Source organism: Triturus cristatus, chromosome 2_1 (genome assembly GCF_964204655.1).
Source record: "Triturus cristatus chromosome 2_1, aTriCri1.1, whole genome shotgun sequence".
NCBI classification, from domain to species: Eukaryota; Metazoa; Chordata; class Amphibia; order Caudata; family Salamandridae; genus Triturus; species Triturus cristatus.
In genome coordinates, this window is record NC_140581.1 from 476,114,710 (window position 1) to 476,133,704 (window position 18,995).

Consider the following 18,995-nt stretch of genomic DNA (forward strand, 5'->3'; position numbering starts at 1 on the left):
GACGCAGACTTAGGAACACTCATGGAAGAAAAGATGTGGACCGCTGTTAGTGGACTAACACGTACAGTATCCTGTAATGCATGCTTTAAGTTGGTGCATTACAATTTTTAGCATCGCACATACATGACACCAGTGAAACTTCATCGTATTACCCCTTCCCGCACAGATAAATGCCCACGATGTGGTGAAGAAGGAGCGGTTTTTCTACACTTAGCTTGGAGGTGCCCTAGGGTTCACGCCGTTTAGACCCAGGTGAGATACGATGTACAGAGGGGTACGGGATTCCCAATCGAATGTTCACCACTACACTGTTTACTGGGCCACGTTAGAAAACCTAAAGGGCGCAAGATGGCTTACAAATGAATGCAGCTGCTTTTGGTGTTAGCAAAACACAGATTTGCTATACTATGGATGGGGCAGCACGGCCCCACAGTTGACACATAGCACCGCGATGTGAGTGAGTGGTCACTGGCTGAAGATGTCTATATGAAATTGAGCAGAAGGGACGAGAAATCAGGGAATGGAGGAAAATATGTGAGGTATTTTTTAACAATAAGCAAGATGGGAGTGATGCGCGTGAATCTGATATTAGTAAGAGTGAGTCCGATAGGGAAAATGAGGTTTAATAGCTGGACAGAAGATTCCCAATGTGCTACTGTGTACGAAGTTAGCCAATTTACTCATGAATGCTCTGTTGATTACTGCCAATTTTGCCAATTGTATTTGTATATCTTCTGCAATGTTGTTGAAAATGAAAAGATAAAGGTATTAAAAAAAAGAGAAAGGGGCAACTGGACGGGGATAGGAACCAGATGGTAGTTGGTTTGGTTCTTTCCTGAATGCTCAGCAAGCAAAAATCGATGTGGTCCATTTAAAACATCACCTGTGAACTCGAAAACGTATGGATAAAAACATATCCTCGATAGTTTTGTGGTCAATATGTTTGTCAATATTTTTTTTAATTTGAAAATAAAACACTGTACTGCTGGCATCTATTTGTATGCTGTATGCCTTATATATGCATATTCAGTGTATAGGTTGTGTTTCAGCAAAGATTTTGGTGTTGGATAGAAATTGTTTCTTTGCTGCTTTGATGGCCTTTAAGGAAATTGGGCTCTTTAAAATAAAATAGGTTTGCATTTGGAAATGTAATCACAGGGATGGTGGTCCCTTGCAGGCCACCATTTTTAGGTCTCGCCTACGCAGCGCGCATGCACTGCATAGGAGGACCTTTAGCCGTCGCTCTGCTCTTTTTGGAAGCACATACTTGTGCTTGTGGCGGCATCCACCTTGCGGGAGCAAGCAGTGGCGCGCATGCTAGTTGGCTGTTGCTCGCTCCCGCAAGGCGGATGGTGCCACAAGCATGAGTGTGCTTGAAAACAGCTGCTGTTACTCCCCCTCTCTCTCACAACCCTCCCGCCCATTCCTTTCTTTGAGGCTTTTCTTTTTGTACTTTCAGCGCGAGGCACACAGGCTTGTTTTAATAGGTTTTATATTGTTCGAACTCGACCCGAAGGTATTGGAGAGCTCTACATATGCACCGCTTACATTACAAAAGGACATTCACTTGTTTAGTTTTTTAGGCACGAGGAGATTAGGGGATTTGCCCAGTTTCACTGGGTGTTGAGCCGACGCAGAGATTTGAACCCTGACTCCCCAGTTCCAGAATCGGCAGCTGTACGCCACATCCACCCCCAGGTTTCATCCCTCTGAAGTCGGTATCATGAGAACGTTCAGTTGATTAACAATATATATATTGATTTGCGCCAAGATACCCATTGTGTTACACGATTGAATTGTGTAGTATTATTAATATTTAAGCGCTACATCAGAAGGACGTCGAACATAACAGCAAGTTAAAATACACAAAAAACCCTAACTCAACCACTGAAAGCAGACTGCCCATTACACATTCCACTTAAGACTGCTAGGGCGCACAGCGGGTCCCATCCACATGCTCACGGATATGGGAAAGAGCAGGACAAGCTGCTGCCACTTTCGGGTCCAGATTAGAGCCTGGCAGTGTCACCTAGCGCTTTGCCCTCTGGGACTTGTAGTTTTAAACTTGCTGTTATACTATGTGCCAGGGCTGAGGACTGTCTGTTAGCGGAGAAAGGCGATCTGAACAATATCTTCAGATAAAGGAACTGATCACCGGGAAGTAAAATGCCGAGGATCACACACACAGTTCTTCGTGTGACTTTCCCAGGTGGAAGTAAGGCTGCGTTATATTTTTTTCTTCTCGTAGCTGTTTGTTTGCCACGGTACTGCTTCTAATTACAGGCTAGGTAGGGCAGCTGTGTGTGTGTGTGGGGGGGGGGTTGCTATGGTTGCCCGGATACCCAGGGAAGGCTCACAAGTCCCGTGCCTACCTACACTGTTCCTCACGCTGCGTACCTGCCTCAGATGCTCACAAGGGGTAACAATGGAAGCTTTCCACTCTGCCTATCCGTGCCAGCTTTTCTCACTACCCACCACTGGTGACTTCTCCCGCGTCTCATTCGCGCCAACGCCTCCCGTACTTCACTAATGCTAACTTGAATTCAATGCCCATTCGTTCGTTGGCCTCTCCGCAGTCAGCGTTTGTAAACAGGTGCAATTTGTTATTGTTTTTAGGTCTTGCCTGGCGCAAAAATTAAACACGCGCCACCATTCCCAAAGCCCCTGTCCCGGCTGCGCACGTCGTCCTGACTCTAAAAGCAGACGAGGAATTAAGACCTTAAAAACAGTAACGCTAATTACAACCCCCGGCTTAGTCATCTATCAAAAGAGGTAAACATTTGTTGCAAGCGCTATTTCCGGAGTTCCTTTTAACCTAGACTATCCTGCTTTTCTTGAACATGCCAGACCGGTCTCAGGTCTGCATCTAGCAGCAATTGTAAATGCGTTCTGTCCTCCGCGATAGTCCGTGTGTTTGGTGTATATGAACAGTAAAATAGAGCCCGAGCAACAATCCGGGTCCGACTGCGTCAGAAAATGTGTCCCGTCATTGGCTTCTTTTGATTTCACAGTGCTCCTCTGCAAATAAGAACTTTGGGTAAATGAGCGTGCGCAGTACAGTTGTTGCCTCTGACTCCCTTCATTGGCAGTTTTTAAGCAGACAAGGCCAGTGCGCATGCAAGAGGAATATGCACTGATGTTAGTCACACTATAACATTCTGCGACACAAGCAGTCAGTGCTTACATGGCTGACCCTGCCCATAAACTTAAAAGTAGCTGACAGCGCAATAAAACAAGTATTTGCAGTGCAATAGGTCTTGCATGTACGAGAGTTTGAGCTATTGGCATTGCAAATGACAATGCCATTTAGTTATGTGTTGTTTTTAAACAGATAAATAAAATCCATTGTCATTTACAATGCCAAAAGCTTAAACTCTGCAAATGCGAGACCTATTGCATTGCAAATGCTTGTTGTGATTGTAGCCAATCGTAGGAGATCACAAATTGCAACCTGCCTAGTTACTGTTCTGCGACCCCTGTACAATTCCCTCTTTTGCAAATCGACCTATTAGTACATAGGTCTCAGTCGCAAAATCAGATTGAAGACGCAAAAAGTTGACATGCAATTTGAGACTCCTTTTTGTGAATCCCATTTTATTAAATCTGACCCTTCGTTAGCTGTGCTGTGGGGCTCAGCAGAAAAATGTATTGAATGTGTTTACAATTCAGACTTTCCTTCACTAGGGGAAGCTGTCATTTGTATATACTCATAAGGAGGCAGTACATAAATTCTTGTTTGAGGCCAGAAAGGAGAGCACTGGAAAGTCTGTCCTTATGTTTTTTGTGAGTTCTTTATAATCTGCTTAATGCTATGTTACGACCTGCTACAGGGTACAACAGTAGGTTGAGTTTACATTTCTAGAATAGCTTGTAGACAACAAGGCCTGATTTTGCTGCCTGGTCCCTCTTTCCCCCACGTATCCTATTTCTTATGTATAAATGGTTATGCTAGAAATATGTTATGTATAACTAATTATAAAAGAAATAAATGAAGGAGGGGTTCCTTTCTCATCTGTAGTTGCTCGGGATGTCCCGCAGAGTCACCTCAGTTCTGATATTTTGATTGATATGCGCATTTCTTATAATAAAAATGCATTGAAAAAGTAAAAAAGACCATTGATTGTGCAAGTGACTGGTACAAAGGTAAGCTGAGGAATTTCAGACATTGCCTGTACCTGTGGGAAGCACAGAGGTCTGTCTGTAGGGGGGCTGAAAGGGAACGGTCTACTATCTGGTTGCTGTACTATTTCAGCAAATAGTCCTCTGTTGAATTCAAGAGACTGGGAAGGTTTCTAGCATGAACCAAGATGTCCTTCAAACAGGGGTCCGAGAGCTCTTTTTGAGAGCCCTGTCAGGAAGTTCCTGCAGAGGCGACAAAACCTCTTTACATGCCCAATGGCAAACTCATCCTGGAGAGGATGCAACCTTGGGTCTCCTGCCAGCCAAGACTCTTGGTGACAGAGGGGCTCATTACGATGAACCCGCCACCGGCAGCCAGCCGGTGGCGGGTTCACCGCCTTTGTGCAGCCATTCTCTGCCCGCCAGATAAGGAAAGCCCATCCGCCACGGGTCCGACACAGGCAATTGTTACGATTGCCTGTTGGACCCGGAAAGCATACCTAGAATGGTGGCGGTGCCTAGCAGTCACCGTCCACCAGATTAGGATGCTTCATTCCCGCCAGCCTGTGTATGGCGTTTCAACCGCCATTCACAGGCTAGCAGGCATGTACTTTGGGGGCCCGTAGCGGGCTGTCCTTAAGCAGGGGCATGTGAGTTTTGCACTTGGCCCCCAACACTACCTCGAAGTTCATTAGGATTCGGAGGTTGTGAAGAAGATAGTTGGGTTGGGGTGCTGAGCTTGTTTCACTGGACACCAGTACATCATGAGGATGCAATTGAGATAAATGTTGAGGCAAATGCCTTTGGTTTTTCCGATGGTTGATCACTGCCTGGAAAACCTTAGAGAAGGTCAGATGAGAGGTAACTAAACTGCTGCATACTGTCTCTCCCTGGGACCTGAGGAAGTCCTAGGGACCTTTATAGATCTGTCTGAAAAGAAAACATCCTTGAGGACGAGCCTCACATCCAGTGACCGATATGTGAGTATCTCTCAAGAGGCAGACGGTCACCATTTTTAAGTATCTGTAGGTCACTTGTTGGTTTACGATTCAAAGGTTTATCGTGAGCCAAAGACAGTTCATGTTCTCTTTATTCCGTACATGCAAGAGGGAAATCACGACACAGCCTTCAGAAGGAGCCCTTCATTTGAACATATGAAAATAATGTGATTTTTTCTTTGTTCTGCAAGTCAGTTTTGCACAATTTGAGCGTGAATAAGTATGCATGCATGATATTGGGCAAATAAAATATTTTGGCTTGTGTGAATATCATACATAAACGTAGACTCATCTCTGTATACTGCTCTGGTTGCAAAATCATTTGCACCATCATAGTTTGTATCCTGATTTTTTTTAGCGCCTCCATTGTTCAACTCGAGGGTGTTATTAGCAAGTAATATTAACTTCTAGCATCTGTTGCTGTCTTTGATATGTGTGGCTCTAGTTGTAGATGCTCTCCGATACAGGTAATCTCTGTTGCATATCAAAACATCGCATACAGAAATATTATCTGACATAAATTTTGTGCCCTAAAAATCTTATTAAAAAATATCAACTCCAGTGGGTCAATATTTTTGTAGACAATATTTAGTACATATTATCTATGGCAGGCAATATTCTGACAATTATATTTGGTATCACACCGTAGGAATAAGGGTGAATAAATATGACCAAAACTAGTTATAAATATTTCCGTACTAGAAAAACAAGGCTTTGTGACTGCTTCTTTTTGACAATTAAGATTTTTCGTGCCCTGAAAGAAAGTTCTCATGGGATCTAATTGATGCTGGGAAGTTCCAGTGGCATGCTAGCCAGGTCGCCTTGGCACTGGTACACATCTAAAACACGCATACATTGCAGTCACGGCTGGCACGACTTGCAGGTTGGGGGGCGGGGGTTTCGTGGGGAGAAGTGTCACGGGGGTGTGGGGGGGGATGGTTTAATTTAATAATTAAAAAATTAAACGTACTTTCCTGCCAGCCGGGTCCCGTGTTGTCTCTGCTCCTGCTCTTAGGAAACAGGCAGCCAGGCTCCCACCCCTAAGCCAATCACAACACTGCAAGGAGTGTTGTGATTGATTGGGCGGCCGCCCAGCCAGGGCCTAATGGCCCGGCCATGTTCTCCATGTAGGCTACATTGCAGCCTACATGGAGAAGGGCAGAGTGGGCATGACTGGTTTGTTCAGCCCCAGAGGGCCGACCAAACCAGTCATGCGCACTCAAGAGTGGGCACAACACTCCTCCCCTGCCCAGCCCTGCTTGCAGAGCAGCCCAGCCGCAACCAAACCCTTTTGCTTTCTCGCAGTGCGAGAAGCAGAAACATAAAATGGTAGTTATTACCATCTTATGTTTCTGCTTCTCACACTGCGAGAAAGAAGTGGGGTGACAGTCCTCTGCCCTAGTGGAGGAGCCACCCTGTCACAGATTAGGCAAAGTGTAAAGCTAGCATACACTGACGGCAGTGACCGGTTGAACTATAAGTCCCTTGTATTGTATTGCACCGGCTGCACACAAGGGGAGTATTAGCAAGAGTATATGCAGCCTCCGTTGAACAAAGGACGTGGGCTGAATATCTGGCAGGTTCTGCACCTATTCTCCTTATTCATCGAGTTTCTAATCAGTTTTATTATCAATATCTCCTAGTCTCTGTTGTTATCCCTATGCCGAGATACATATAAATATGAGTAGTACTACTTGAGTATATTCATTTTGTAATGCCTCTGTACTGGATGTGAAAAGGCAGCAGTCTATTGCTGGTGCTGTTAGCAGAGGGTACAAAGCCTCCATAGCTCAAATACAGTGACCCATCATTATGTGTTTCTCTTTTGGGCCTTTCCAGTAGTATGAGATATAGTACATCCTACACCAGACATGTTGGTTACACAAGTTACTGCACTCTTTAGGTTTGAACCTGGCCAGCACCTGTATGTTATTGTAAATGTCAACAAAACTGCATAGGATTAATATGCCCCCCACTGGCTGACCAATATTGAACCTTTAGAACCCAAATCCCTACTGGGCAACATCTCTAGTGCACCCATAGCATTAATCTATGGATAATACTGTTTCCAGGAAAAGTACATTGAGACATTGACAAAAGCATACTATTTTGTGTATTTTCCTCCACGGTCTGTGTGTCCACAACCTTGCTACTACTCAGGAAGAGGGGACTGAAATAAAGTAACGTCAAAAAATATGATATGACACTTGGATCCTGTGCGAGTTAATATTTAAACAATGATTTTTTTATGATATCTTTTGACTTGTGTTTTCTTGTTTTTCAGGTCAGAAGCTTTGGAACGCACATCTGCAAATACTGAGGAATGCCTAGAAAACAGAACAAACCAATCCTCAGACGAAATTACTGTTGATGTTGTGCAAGAACAAGCACCACCCGTAAGTCATGAAGACAAAGAAGAAACAGGCAAGCCAACACCTGAGAATCCGGAGGATGAAGGGGTAGGATTCTAGCTAACCTATTGTAATATATATTTAATTACTCAATTATCATTGTTTAGATAATTGAAGCAAGTATCTGTAATGAATACACAGAATCTTGGCTTGTGGCCATCCTCAGTACCATGCCTGTAAGTGGAGACCTCGCTCTCCCAATTTTCAAGGCCCAATAAGTGCAGACTTTGTCTTAGTCCCGCGGGCTTAAGGCCTAGCATGGGGCCAGTCAGGTTGCTGCCTTTGGTCTTATCCATTACCCAGTACTCCTTGCCTCCAAACACTGCATGGAAATGTGAATGCTTTGCTCTTGGTGCAGGGGATGTCCTGCAGCCATGCCCTCCATCCAGCTCCTCTGACACAACTGGGCCTTCGTCATAGCCTTCTGCTTTGTATAGGTGGTTGTTGACTTAGAACGTGCCCGTCAGTCAGGCCCTGCTTCCAGTCCCCCTCTTCCTACAGTCCGCTGTACTTATCGTAGGATGAACCCTGAGTTCATCCCATGACTTCTTTCTCTGAAACCTGTTATACTGTTAGGGCCAGATGAGCAACACATTTCTAAAGTTCCAAACACTCAAATTTGAAGTTTACAACAGCAAACATGCTTATTTAAATGTACTAAATACCATTTTGGAATCTTGCAACTTTTACTGACTCTTAAAGTGGGAGTGTGACCACATACTATTTTGTTATTTAGAAGGGGTGTGTTGTAGACTGAAATCTGGTTGCAAAACTGTGAAAAGTTAACAACTGCCTAATTGGGGTGGGGTGGGGGGTAAACCATTTGCAAGAGTAAAGGGGCCGTATCTGATAGAGACTTCTAGCCGCAGATTCCTTAACTTAGAATATCTCCTAGGTGCCAGTCTGGATCCTGAGACTTTTCAGCAGTACCTCTGCGGGGGACAGCGTCGCATGGCTCCGCTCTGATGTCGTCCATGGATATGACGTCAGTGGACCCATATAAGTCCCTCCAGGCTCACTGATGTCAGTTTTCTTCTTTTCCGTACTGCAATGCAGATCCAGGAGAAGCGGTTCCTCTGGCCTGTTTTTTGGCCTCTCTGATGCCTTTCCCATCTGGGAACAGTGTGTCGATGCCTACGGGCTTTAAAACGTGTGAGTCCTATACGCGGCAAATGTCGACTACGGATCCGCACTCGATTTGAATGTGGTGCGGGAACGCAAGATGAAACTGTTGTCCACCCAGATGTCCCATTCGAAGTCCAGGTGTCATCGCTCTCCCTCGCCAGCTGGGGCTCCAGTTCGGGACAGTTCGCGGAGTCGTTCCAGAGGATGTCGTTCACCTTCCTTAGATAAGCACAAGAGGAAGTCACGGAGGCCGTCTACCTCACGTAGTCGTGACATCAGTGCCCGTCATTCCCGGTCATTACTGGACACGGTCCTCCAGCAGTCGATCCCAACCTACCCACCAGTTCCTGGTGTTGGGGCAACTAGGACCCAGATGGAAGCCAATTACCGGGCTTTGCGGGCCATCTTTAGGCTGACCCTGTTCCCTTGCGCACCTTCGGGCCCCACAGAGGCGGTAGCGACACAGATTGTGAGATCGCCGGCGGGTTCGCCCTCGGCGCCAATCGAGTGCCCTGACTCCGGATCCAGAGTCGCGGCGACGTCGGGAGTCGGCCTGGTGGAGCTTCCCATTCAAACGTCAGAGCCACAGTCCACCTCCAGCATCAGGGGACAGTCCAGTGGGGCTCCTTGGAATGTCTGCTGCGGTCGCAGCAGGGCACTTGTCTCCGAGTCTGCACCGTCCCACACCACAGTCTCACATCGCGGTGGATGCCCTTGCTACCCTTTGGTGAGTCGTTGTACAACATCCTTCTAGAGACCTGGGTGAGGCCCTCCTCAGGGGACCCGGTGGAACGTGCTATTGCACATCATCACCGCCCGGCTCCAGATGACCCATTCTGTTTGTCTCTACACCCTAGGGCTCAAGGACTAGTTGTCCAGAGAGCCTCAGCTTCGCTGCCCTTGTCCTCTCCTCCACTGCTTCCACCCACTAGGGAATCTCATTGATTGGAAACATGTGGTCGGCAAATGTTTGCGTCCACGAGCTCGGCCCTCCGGTTCTTGAACACGTCCTGCATGTTTGCACAGGCTACTTTTGTCCGCTGGGACTCGGTTGAGCGCTTCCTTCCCTTCCTTCCGGAAGGCCCTCGGGCTGACCTGATTCGGATACTCCAGGATGGTCGTGAACAGGCGAAATTGTCAATTCGATCAGCCATGGACACCACTGATTCTGTGGGTCGGGCCATGGCCAGGACAGTTGCTCTGCGTCGCTATGCTTGGCTGTGTGATGGCAGTTTTCCTGAAAATGTTCAGAAGCGTCTTCGGCACTTGCCCTTTGATGTGGCCCATCTTTTTGACAGTCATGCGGACTCAGCGGTTCAGCGTTTCATGTCTGGTTTTTAGTAAATGGCATTCTTTCTAGTCCCTTGTTGCGGACTTCTTGTTTTGTTTTGCATTGGGCTGTAGCCACTACTTTTTTCTGGTGTCAGTCTCTGGGTTCAAGGTGTTATTTCCTAGACGGACTGTACAGCTATGCAGATGTTTCTGTCATTATTTTCAATTCCACTGTATAAGAGCTAGGCTCAAGAGGCGTTCCTTTGCATTTCATAGGGATGTAACATACCGTATGTGGGGTATTCATTGGTTATTGCATAGCCATTCTTACTTGCCACAGGAGATGTCTTCCTGGGTGGTGTGAGTATGATGCTTCAGTAAATGTTCTTCCTGGGTGGTGCAGGTCCTTACTGAGGATCAGGCGAGGTCTTCTTAGGATTGTTATCTATCTCCTATCTGGGGAGTTTTACTATAGTTCATGCTGTAGACATAACTATGTGTTTGTCGCTTCTTCACACTTTACATGTTCCTACTTTACGATAGAATATTGTTGGGTTTGCACGACGTTTCGCTCACCCCAGCATGTTCACGTATATGCCCCTTTTCGTGACTTGGCTGTCATTTCAGTGTTTCCCTGTGTTATCCGCCATTTTGCCTATGTTGGCCATCTTCGTCGTAAGCCAGTGTCTGTCTCTTGTGAGCGTGTTGTTCTGTTTCACTTCAGAGACAGTTTCTTTTCCGTATCCAGTTCTGGCACGGTATGTTACCACACACTGGGCATGTTCGCAGGTACTGGGTACCTGCTGTGCCAACTTGCGCCAAAGCGTTGGCTGTGTTTGATTCTGTTGGTATTGTCTACTCTTTACTCTTTGGTGCCTGGAAGTCCTTCTGCTCTTGATCTTCCTTCAGGTCTTCAACTGTCTGGTTTCCTCCTTGTCGAAAGTTGGTTCTGCGCCAGACGCGTTGTTGGTGCACATGGTATTGGGCCTCACTTTTCATATGCACTTCTCACGAAGGGGCTTTGGTCGCTCTGCTCTTTGCTCCTTAGCTGCTCTTTGTCCTTCATACATCTGTTGACGGTTACATATGTGGGTGTGTATATATATATATATATATATATATATATATATATATATATATATATATATATATATATAAATATATATATATATATATATATATATATTTATTTATTTATTTATTTATTTATGGGTGTTGTGTGTGTGTGTATCTATATATATATAGAAGGGTATATGCTTCTATATACATATGTATCGGATTACTATGTTTGGCATATGTTATGTCCTATTATGGTTCACTCCGGTGCCGTTGGTACCTATTGTGTGGGCTGCTGTCCTCGTCTGGGGCATGCTCTTCGAGTACCCTTTTACTTAAAAAAAAAAAGAACTAGTTGTATATGCATATGACATGGATGGCTGATCTTGGCAGGCCACCGTCTTGATGGCTTCCAAAGTAAGGGGCATATCATCAAGGACCGGCGATAATTATCGCTAAGCGTACTTAGCGCTAGGATAATTATCGACGGCCAACGCTGAATTTTATCGCTGAGATAGCGTGCTATTAGCAACGCTTATCTCAAAAGCGATAAAATTCCAAGCGCTAACTTCCAAATGTGAGATTATTGCTGGAAATCCAGCGATAATCTCACAAAGTTTGGCGATAGCTTGATGATAGGGCAAGGCATATTTAGCCATGATATCCACCTTACATAGGATATCATGGCTATGTGAGTCTTGAAGCAGGCGTAAGGAAAGTAGCGATAACAGAGCTTGTCGCTCTGCAGGTTAGTGTGCCCATTGATAATTGGAGAAATGTCGCTTAGCGACATTTCTCCAGTTATGTCAGGGCAGAAACGCCCACTTTGCATCTCATTAGAGATGCAAAGATGGGCGTTGGGGGGGGAAAGGGCGATAATGCAAGAATTCACGTGATAGCGTGACCTTGCTGATTAGGCGATAAAATTATCGCCGCTTTCCGTCCGAAAACGGACGCAAAAGCGGCGATAATTTTTTATCGCCTCCTTGATGATATGCCCCCCCTGTGAATTGCAGTTTTGCGACCTGTTTCATTGATATTCGTGAGGTGACCAGTTTGGTTTACTACTAAACTTTTCCTACTAGTACATAGGTCGATTTGTAAGATTCGTTACTGGCCACAAAAATCCTGGTTACAAATTCTGACCCCTTTTTTGCAACCAGTAAATAACACATCTGCCCCCTCATTCTCTCTCCCCCTCCTCTTTTGTGATGTTTTACGAAGAAGTTATCACGGTCACTTTATGGAACTCCCTGGGTTTGCTGAGTTGATGACTGTGCAAGACTAACATCTGCTACTTTTATGGGTGATGCGTAACCTTTAATTTTATTTTGGAATGATTTTTTTAATTAAAATAATATTATAGTTTAAAGGTGTGTACATCACGTATAATGTGCATTTTTCATCAGCCCATCTTCCACGGAGCCTTCCAAGTGACTCCTGGTGGAACCCTCACTCGCACGTAATACTATTATCATATATATTCCATCACTCATCACACAGAACAAATATCATTCACAGCCCACCCGTATGCATTGAAAGACACTCCCCATTCACTACCCATCACACTCCTAACACTAACACAGGGACTTTCACAGAGTGGCTATCTTTAGGAGTTAGGAAAAGTTGTACAACTCTCATACAAGGAGAAAACATGTTTTGCTGTGCCAAACAATTGCATGTACAATAAATTAGGCCTGGGAGAAATTTAAATTACACTGTTAATTCACTCATTTTGGGGATTTCGCTTCATGCTCATAATGCGAAATTATGCCACTTTGTATAAATATGTGGCATTTGCGGTCAAAATTTACATCACACTCACAGAAACAACAGAACGTGTACATCTTTATTGCACTATTTTTGTTTGTGCAACATAATTCGTTATGTCAAAAATTGACACTCGGACGCATTTAGTGCTAAACTATAACACTTAATGACTGATTTGCAAATCATATGATTGCGTGTAAGTTCTCATAATTTTGCCGAAATTCAGGGTAATTACGTGAAAGCAAATTACTCTTATTTCACACACCACTACAATAGATCAGTATTATAAGGCGTAATGATTTCCTCATGTCTAAACGCGGAATAAAAATATCTATGGAGTCTTCGTGCTGGTGTTTGGGCAACAAAGGCAGCAAACACTGCCAAGATGGATTGCATGAGTGAGTATCCTGTAGCCTTACGTTGTCATGTTTTACTTCTGTGTTTTGTAACTTGTTTGTGATGCTGTTATGCATCTGCATTTAGATATATGTGATGCTGTGATTATTTATTGTGATGTATGTAGTGAGTTGAGGACCTGCCTGTGCAAAATCCCATTCCTGTTTCAGAGTCCCCAATAGAGGGGTTGTCTTTGCATACCTGATACAGTTCTGTATGTGGAAATGTGTATGCTCCTGAGTACTTTAATTATACAAAATCATAAATTGTCTACAGCCATAGGCGTAAGTCTATGGGTGTAAATGTCTGATTTGCTTCCAGTAATGTTTATCAGACATGCACATTGAAAGTTCACAGTCTGGAGGGCGGTCTATTCCTACATTCCAACTACAAGCACTTGCTCTGAAGCAACGGTGGGGAAATTCCGATCATCAGGTATAAAACAAAACTACTTGACCTTTTTATTACAAAACGTCAAATGGAACAAAAATTATATATTGGCAGAGGGAAGGGACAGATGAATCCCCTCCCCCCCAAAAAAAATCTCTGAAATTGAAATACGTGAGGGGTAAAAAAAAAAAAAGTTTTGGCCAGTCAGAGGCAACCCACTCTGTAGATGAATCGGTTGCTGCACCGCGTGGCTTGGAGGTAGGAGAGGGACATAAGAGAAACAGATATTACCCATAATATGTTGCACCTATGGTAAGTTGATGCTTGCCAGATGCACAATCCCTGTCTTGGCCATAGCCTCCACAAATTTTCTTTTGATTATAGCCATCACTTTCCTGTTGGTATCTGTGGTTTGGCCAATAAGTGGCTCAAAGAATTGGATTAATTTAGGGATGAGTCAAGTGATGATAGGACCAATGCTGGCCACCAGCCTGATTAGCCAAAGAGTACCCCGTCAGGTGCTATTCATTTTGGGGCTCATCTCAATTCTGGACCCCATAGTCCAGGAATCAAAGCTCACACGCTGAGTGCATTGTTGCACGGCAAGCCCTGAGTTGCTTAGGCTTGCACCAGCCTAGCCTGTGAGACTAACGGGGCACCGTCACATTCATCCTGGGTTCCTAACATAAATACTCCCCAGGAATTGGAATGAAACACTCATATGGGTCCCTCTAACTGGTTGCTTTCATGCCCAGAACTCCTTTGGATCGCCCTGTAACACTGCCTGCACTCTCATGGGAGGGAATGTGGCCTAACGGCTAGGGCGGTCGACCTCATAATCACTTAATTTCCCTGTGGCTTTAAAAAAATTTAAAATGTGCCCATCCGTAATTTACCTGGTGCTCATGTAAAGCGCTCTGATACCTCCAGGTCTAGTTCGTAATAAATAAAAAGCTATGCAACAGTTGCATGACTAAATACTTAAAAGGTCCCAAAAGCGAGACCTATTGGCTATGCCAAGCGGGCGTGAGGTTTCGAAAGTGATCGCGATCACAATCAAACATCAAAGCGGCCGTGCGGCCGCGAAAGTGAAAGTAATCTCGTTAAAGCGCGGTAAAGCGCGGCGTGCGCGCCCGCGCACATGCACTGTAGCTCTAGGCTGGCCTGGTAGCACTTTTTGGAGCCGTCTCAATAAGTCTCGCCAGACCAGCGCATGCGCTGGGTCAGGCGAGACCTAAAAATAGAGGGTAGGAGGTCTGGTGGATTCGCCATGAAAACTAGCCAAGAGGGCAGGAGGTGGCAGGTAGATTTGCTCCCCAACCCCTGCTTCCGCTGCCCACCCCAGAAGTAATCTCACAGTATTTTTCTTGCCCCTGTCCTCACCCCCATCTGGCCTGGCTGGTCCCGTGACAAACAAGATCATGGGGTAGGGGGCACATGATTGGGCAGGGGAATGCAGCGCTATGCTTTGGTCCACCAAAGTATTAGACAGCGCACCACGCTGGCAGCCACATAGTTCTGATGTTCCTTAGCAAGAAGCTTTCACAAATACAACTGACTACCTGCATGCAAGTGGAGTAACGATGAAGCTAATAAACGACACAACAACAGTTTGTATTGGAGAAAGGGTACTGCATGTTTATTATCAATAAGTAGCCACGGTAATATGTTATCTTATGAGCGATTTATGGGCAGCTAGCAAGGATAGAACCTGTGCTGGCCATCCGCCTGATTAGTCCCATTGCACTGCACTTCTTCACGTGCTATAAATTTTACTTGTCACACAATTAACAGTGGCTTAGCAAAAGCATTAAGTTTCATGAAACCAGGCTGGGGTCAAAGAATTATAACACTTTATAAAACCAAAGAATTGAAAAGTGTTGCATGAAAATTATTTGTGCTTAGACCTCTTAACTTCTTTGTGATATGTATTAATTACAAATGACCATATGCAGCAAATGCGTTCAGTGTAAAAATATTATGTAAAAACATAAAATCAATATCTTCCAGACCTATTGGATGGATTCAGCATTCTTTTTTATGCAAAGGTGACATATATGTACTCAAGTCTATATTCGAAAATAATGCCCTGCAAAAAACACCTCTATTAGACTTGCTTCCCATTATTTTGTTTTGGATTGGTTTGGAGTTCTCATCCATGTGTGCTTGCATAAGTGTACCCTCAGTGTGGTGGGCCTTTTGTCCATTTTGCTTTTGAGTGAATAGCAGGAGTGTTGTATTCTTTGTCAGAGCTAGGACCTGTGCTTTTGTGATCCCTTTAGGTATTTTGGTGCAACAGCGAAGGAAGGCTTTTAGCTGTTTGGATGTGGCTTGTTGCTGCAAAACCTACCCCTCTGATCAACCACGCTTTTCACTTTCTAGTTGCTACCTTTTTAATTTATTTCCCCCGGCACGCTTTCTCTGGAAGGCTACCTGACATTCTGCTGGGATTGTGATGTACTTGTGATCACCCGAGTGAGCTTAATGGTCAGTATCCCCTAATGCTAACTATATGCACTTGGTGTCTGTGTGTTTTGACCTTCTAGGCCCTTTTAGGCTTCAAATTCGAGTATTGGGGTGTCTTTTGGTGCATATTTTATTACCCTCACTGCAGGATTGATTTCTTTGAGTACTGTGGGTTTGTGTGCTTTCTCATAGTGATTCTGCACTGTTGATTTGGCGTGGTAGGCTGCTGTCCCTTATGACTTCAAGTAGTAACCATGTAGTCTCCTGACTGTTATTCTACCCCAAAGTGATGTTCTCTCCATCTTGTGCTACCTTGATCCATAGATGCTAACGTCAAATGTGTTGCTGAGTATTTGTCTTCACAGGTCTGGATGACATCCCCCTGGGTGCAGGTGCTTTTTAATGAACCCTGCACATCCATTCTGGTAATCCTTTGAGTCTTGCTCCAGCTCTTCATGACAAGCTCAGGTTTAGCGCAATAGCGTATCTCTCATCGGTCTATTGATTATTTACCCCATGGCTGCCCCCAGCAGGGGCAGCCGTTTTACTGTAGTATCTTTGTGACGGGGTATGCAGTACGAGTATTAGCATATGGCTGCAGAGGAGCCATTCCCTATTTATCTCCTCCATCCTGTACCTTGCCTCTAATGCTTTGCAAAGGGTCTTCTCCAGCTTCAACTGACTTTCTTTTACCATTGCTTCTGGTTTTGGACCCACTCTCGTTGCTTGCCTCCTGCGTTTTTTACTCTTTCTCTTCTCTTCTCAACTGTACTTCTGTACTGTCTTGCTTCCTGGTCTTTCTTGCATACTGCACTTGTTCTCACAGGCCCCTAGGGTCATGTCACGTCACCCTCTGTCTCGCTTGGGTGCCAGAGGGTCTCTTTCAATTCAGCAAAAGAGTGCCAAGAGTACCAGGAAAGAAAGATGTGTTTGCAAGCATCATCTCATGGGGACGTAACTTGCAAGATTCAGGAATTAGCATTTGGTCTTCAGCCTCTTCTTACCTATTTGATCACAGTCTACATCAAAGTTAATGTAACATACTCATCCACCTAGAGAAAAAGATAGCAACGTGATGAGTCAGAACGAATCATATCCTCTTCCCGTTCTGATTCTGTTCAACCTAATAAAAGAATCCCAATGGCCATCAATGTTTAGTCTTTACATTCGTCATTAATTATGAACTTTGGACTTGTCATCAGCCATATCAACAAAGTAATTTTTCACCATCATTGCACACCTCAAAAATGACTTTCTGATTTTTAGAGAGATCTTGTCAAAGTGGATTGCGCCGCCAAGTTGAGTCTACAACTTGGCTAGAGAATTGTCTTTTGTACGGCCCATTACATGTCCCACCTCATCCCTAGAGTTTGTGAGCACATGTTGCTGATCAAGAAGCCCCCTTAATTTCCTCTTTCAAGTTGTTTGTCTTTGTTTAGTTAGTTAGTTGCGAGCTGCTTCAGGTTATGTAAAACTTTACTCTCTTCCCTCATGTTATTCTCAATCTTGCCAGAAACAACAACAAAGTTTCCAGACTTCCAGACACATGCACGTTCACACCTAGCATGCACAGCTTGACTTCCCTTGCCACTGTATTAGACATTAATTGTGTATGCCATGCTGAAAAGTCATACCAGTAACAAGCCAGCATTTGATATCACACCCAAGTGGCCCTTTGTGGCATGCTCTCATAGAAAAGGGAGAGTCAGAGCCTCCTTCCTGTGTCTGGAGAAAGGAATGCATAACTGGCTTTATTACCTTATTATTAACAAGAGGGGGGGAACACCCAGAATCCTGTGTAAGGTAATTCTCCCCGCATTTTAATGGATCTTCCGTTTGGATTCATATGGAAAAGGAAGTTGTCGGTGTGTAGCTCCAGCTTTGCTTTCACTTGCCATTATCTCGCTGCTTTCCAGTTCTGTGACTCATGGATCCAAATGTGCCATGTTACTTTCTCTTTGCACAATACGGCACTTGATATCTTCCAACACCCCATAGAAGATATGGTGGCCTCAATTAGTTTGTTAGACATTTGCAAGGTTTCATGCATGGGCGATACAGACGTAGGGTTGGGGTAGGATTAAAATAGTGGTAAAATACACTCAAAGCTTGCTTTGAAGATGTAGTGGTGTAAATGAAGCGGATAGTATATAACTTATGGTATAAGCAATGCAGCAGCAAATATGGGAGAATGAGAAAAAGTGATAATATAAAAATGATGTGTTGGATCAGGATTTACAGTTATTTTATTCTTCTAAAAATGTTTAATTTATGGTTTTTCATCAGATTTAAAAAATGTTAAGGAGGCTTTTAATTTTTGATTTAAAAAACCTGACACGGAAACAACATTCCTGTCTTTGTCAGATATATCGAATACCCTAAATTCTCATTATATTCTAGAATGGGGACACCATGCCACCTTAATGAGTCTAGGTCATTTGATAAGTTAATAACCCACTGCCAGCAGGTAATACCATAATAAACAAGAAAAAGATAGGAAGGGACTCCATTACTGCAGATTGGCACAATATGTTCTTTACCTGTTTAACATAATGTAGGCGAAAGTTAGATCAGATACTGGGCTGCCTTGGGGCTCTCCATTGCAATATTTGCTTTGCTCCTTTTGAATTTCAGGTACAAATTGTTGTTTTGTGTTTGTAAGTAACAACTCTCTCACTTACAGATAAAATCTTCATACGGAATATTGTGTGAATTATTGAACATTTCATAAATATCTGCATGCCATTTTTTATTTCATTCTCATTCTAGACAACTGAACAGAATTCATTGATTAGTGAGATAGCAGAAGAGATGTTAGCAATTGAAAAGAAAACTGGTGATATATTTTCTGATGGAGAGATATCATTAGAGTTTGAGAATCCAGATGAAGAAAGGTGTTGCTCCCTGGATACATCAACAAACCAGGTGTGGGAGTAGCACGACTGCTTATTTTATATCATGTACTGTTTTAAACTGAAGCAGTTGGATTTCT

At 44.2% G+C, this 18,995-nt stretch overlaps 1 protein-coding gene across 5 annotated transcripts in view; it reads left to right on the forward strand.

Moving 5' to 3' along the window:
• The window catches only part of FAM169A (family with sequence similarity 169 member A), a 385,897-nt gene that overhangs the window by 283,662 nt on the left and 83,240 nt on the right, over window positions 1-18,995 (forward strand). For 3 of the 5 annotated variants that reach the window (XM_085632310.1, XM_085632313.1, XM_085632311.1), the window contains exons 11-12: window positions 7,402-7,576; window positions 18,773-18,928. In XM_085632310.1, the coding sequence (XP_085488436.1) occupies window positions 7,402-7,576; window positions 18,773-18,928 (331 nt within the window). The remainder of the gene's footprint in view (window positions 1-7,401; window positions 7,577-18,772; window positions 18,929-18,995) is intronic. The other 2 variants (XM_085632312.1, XM_085632314.1) reach the window with 1 other exon arrangement.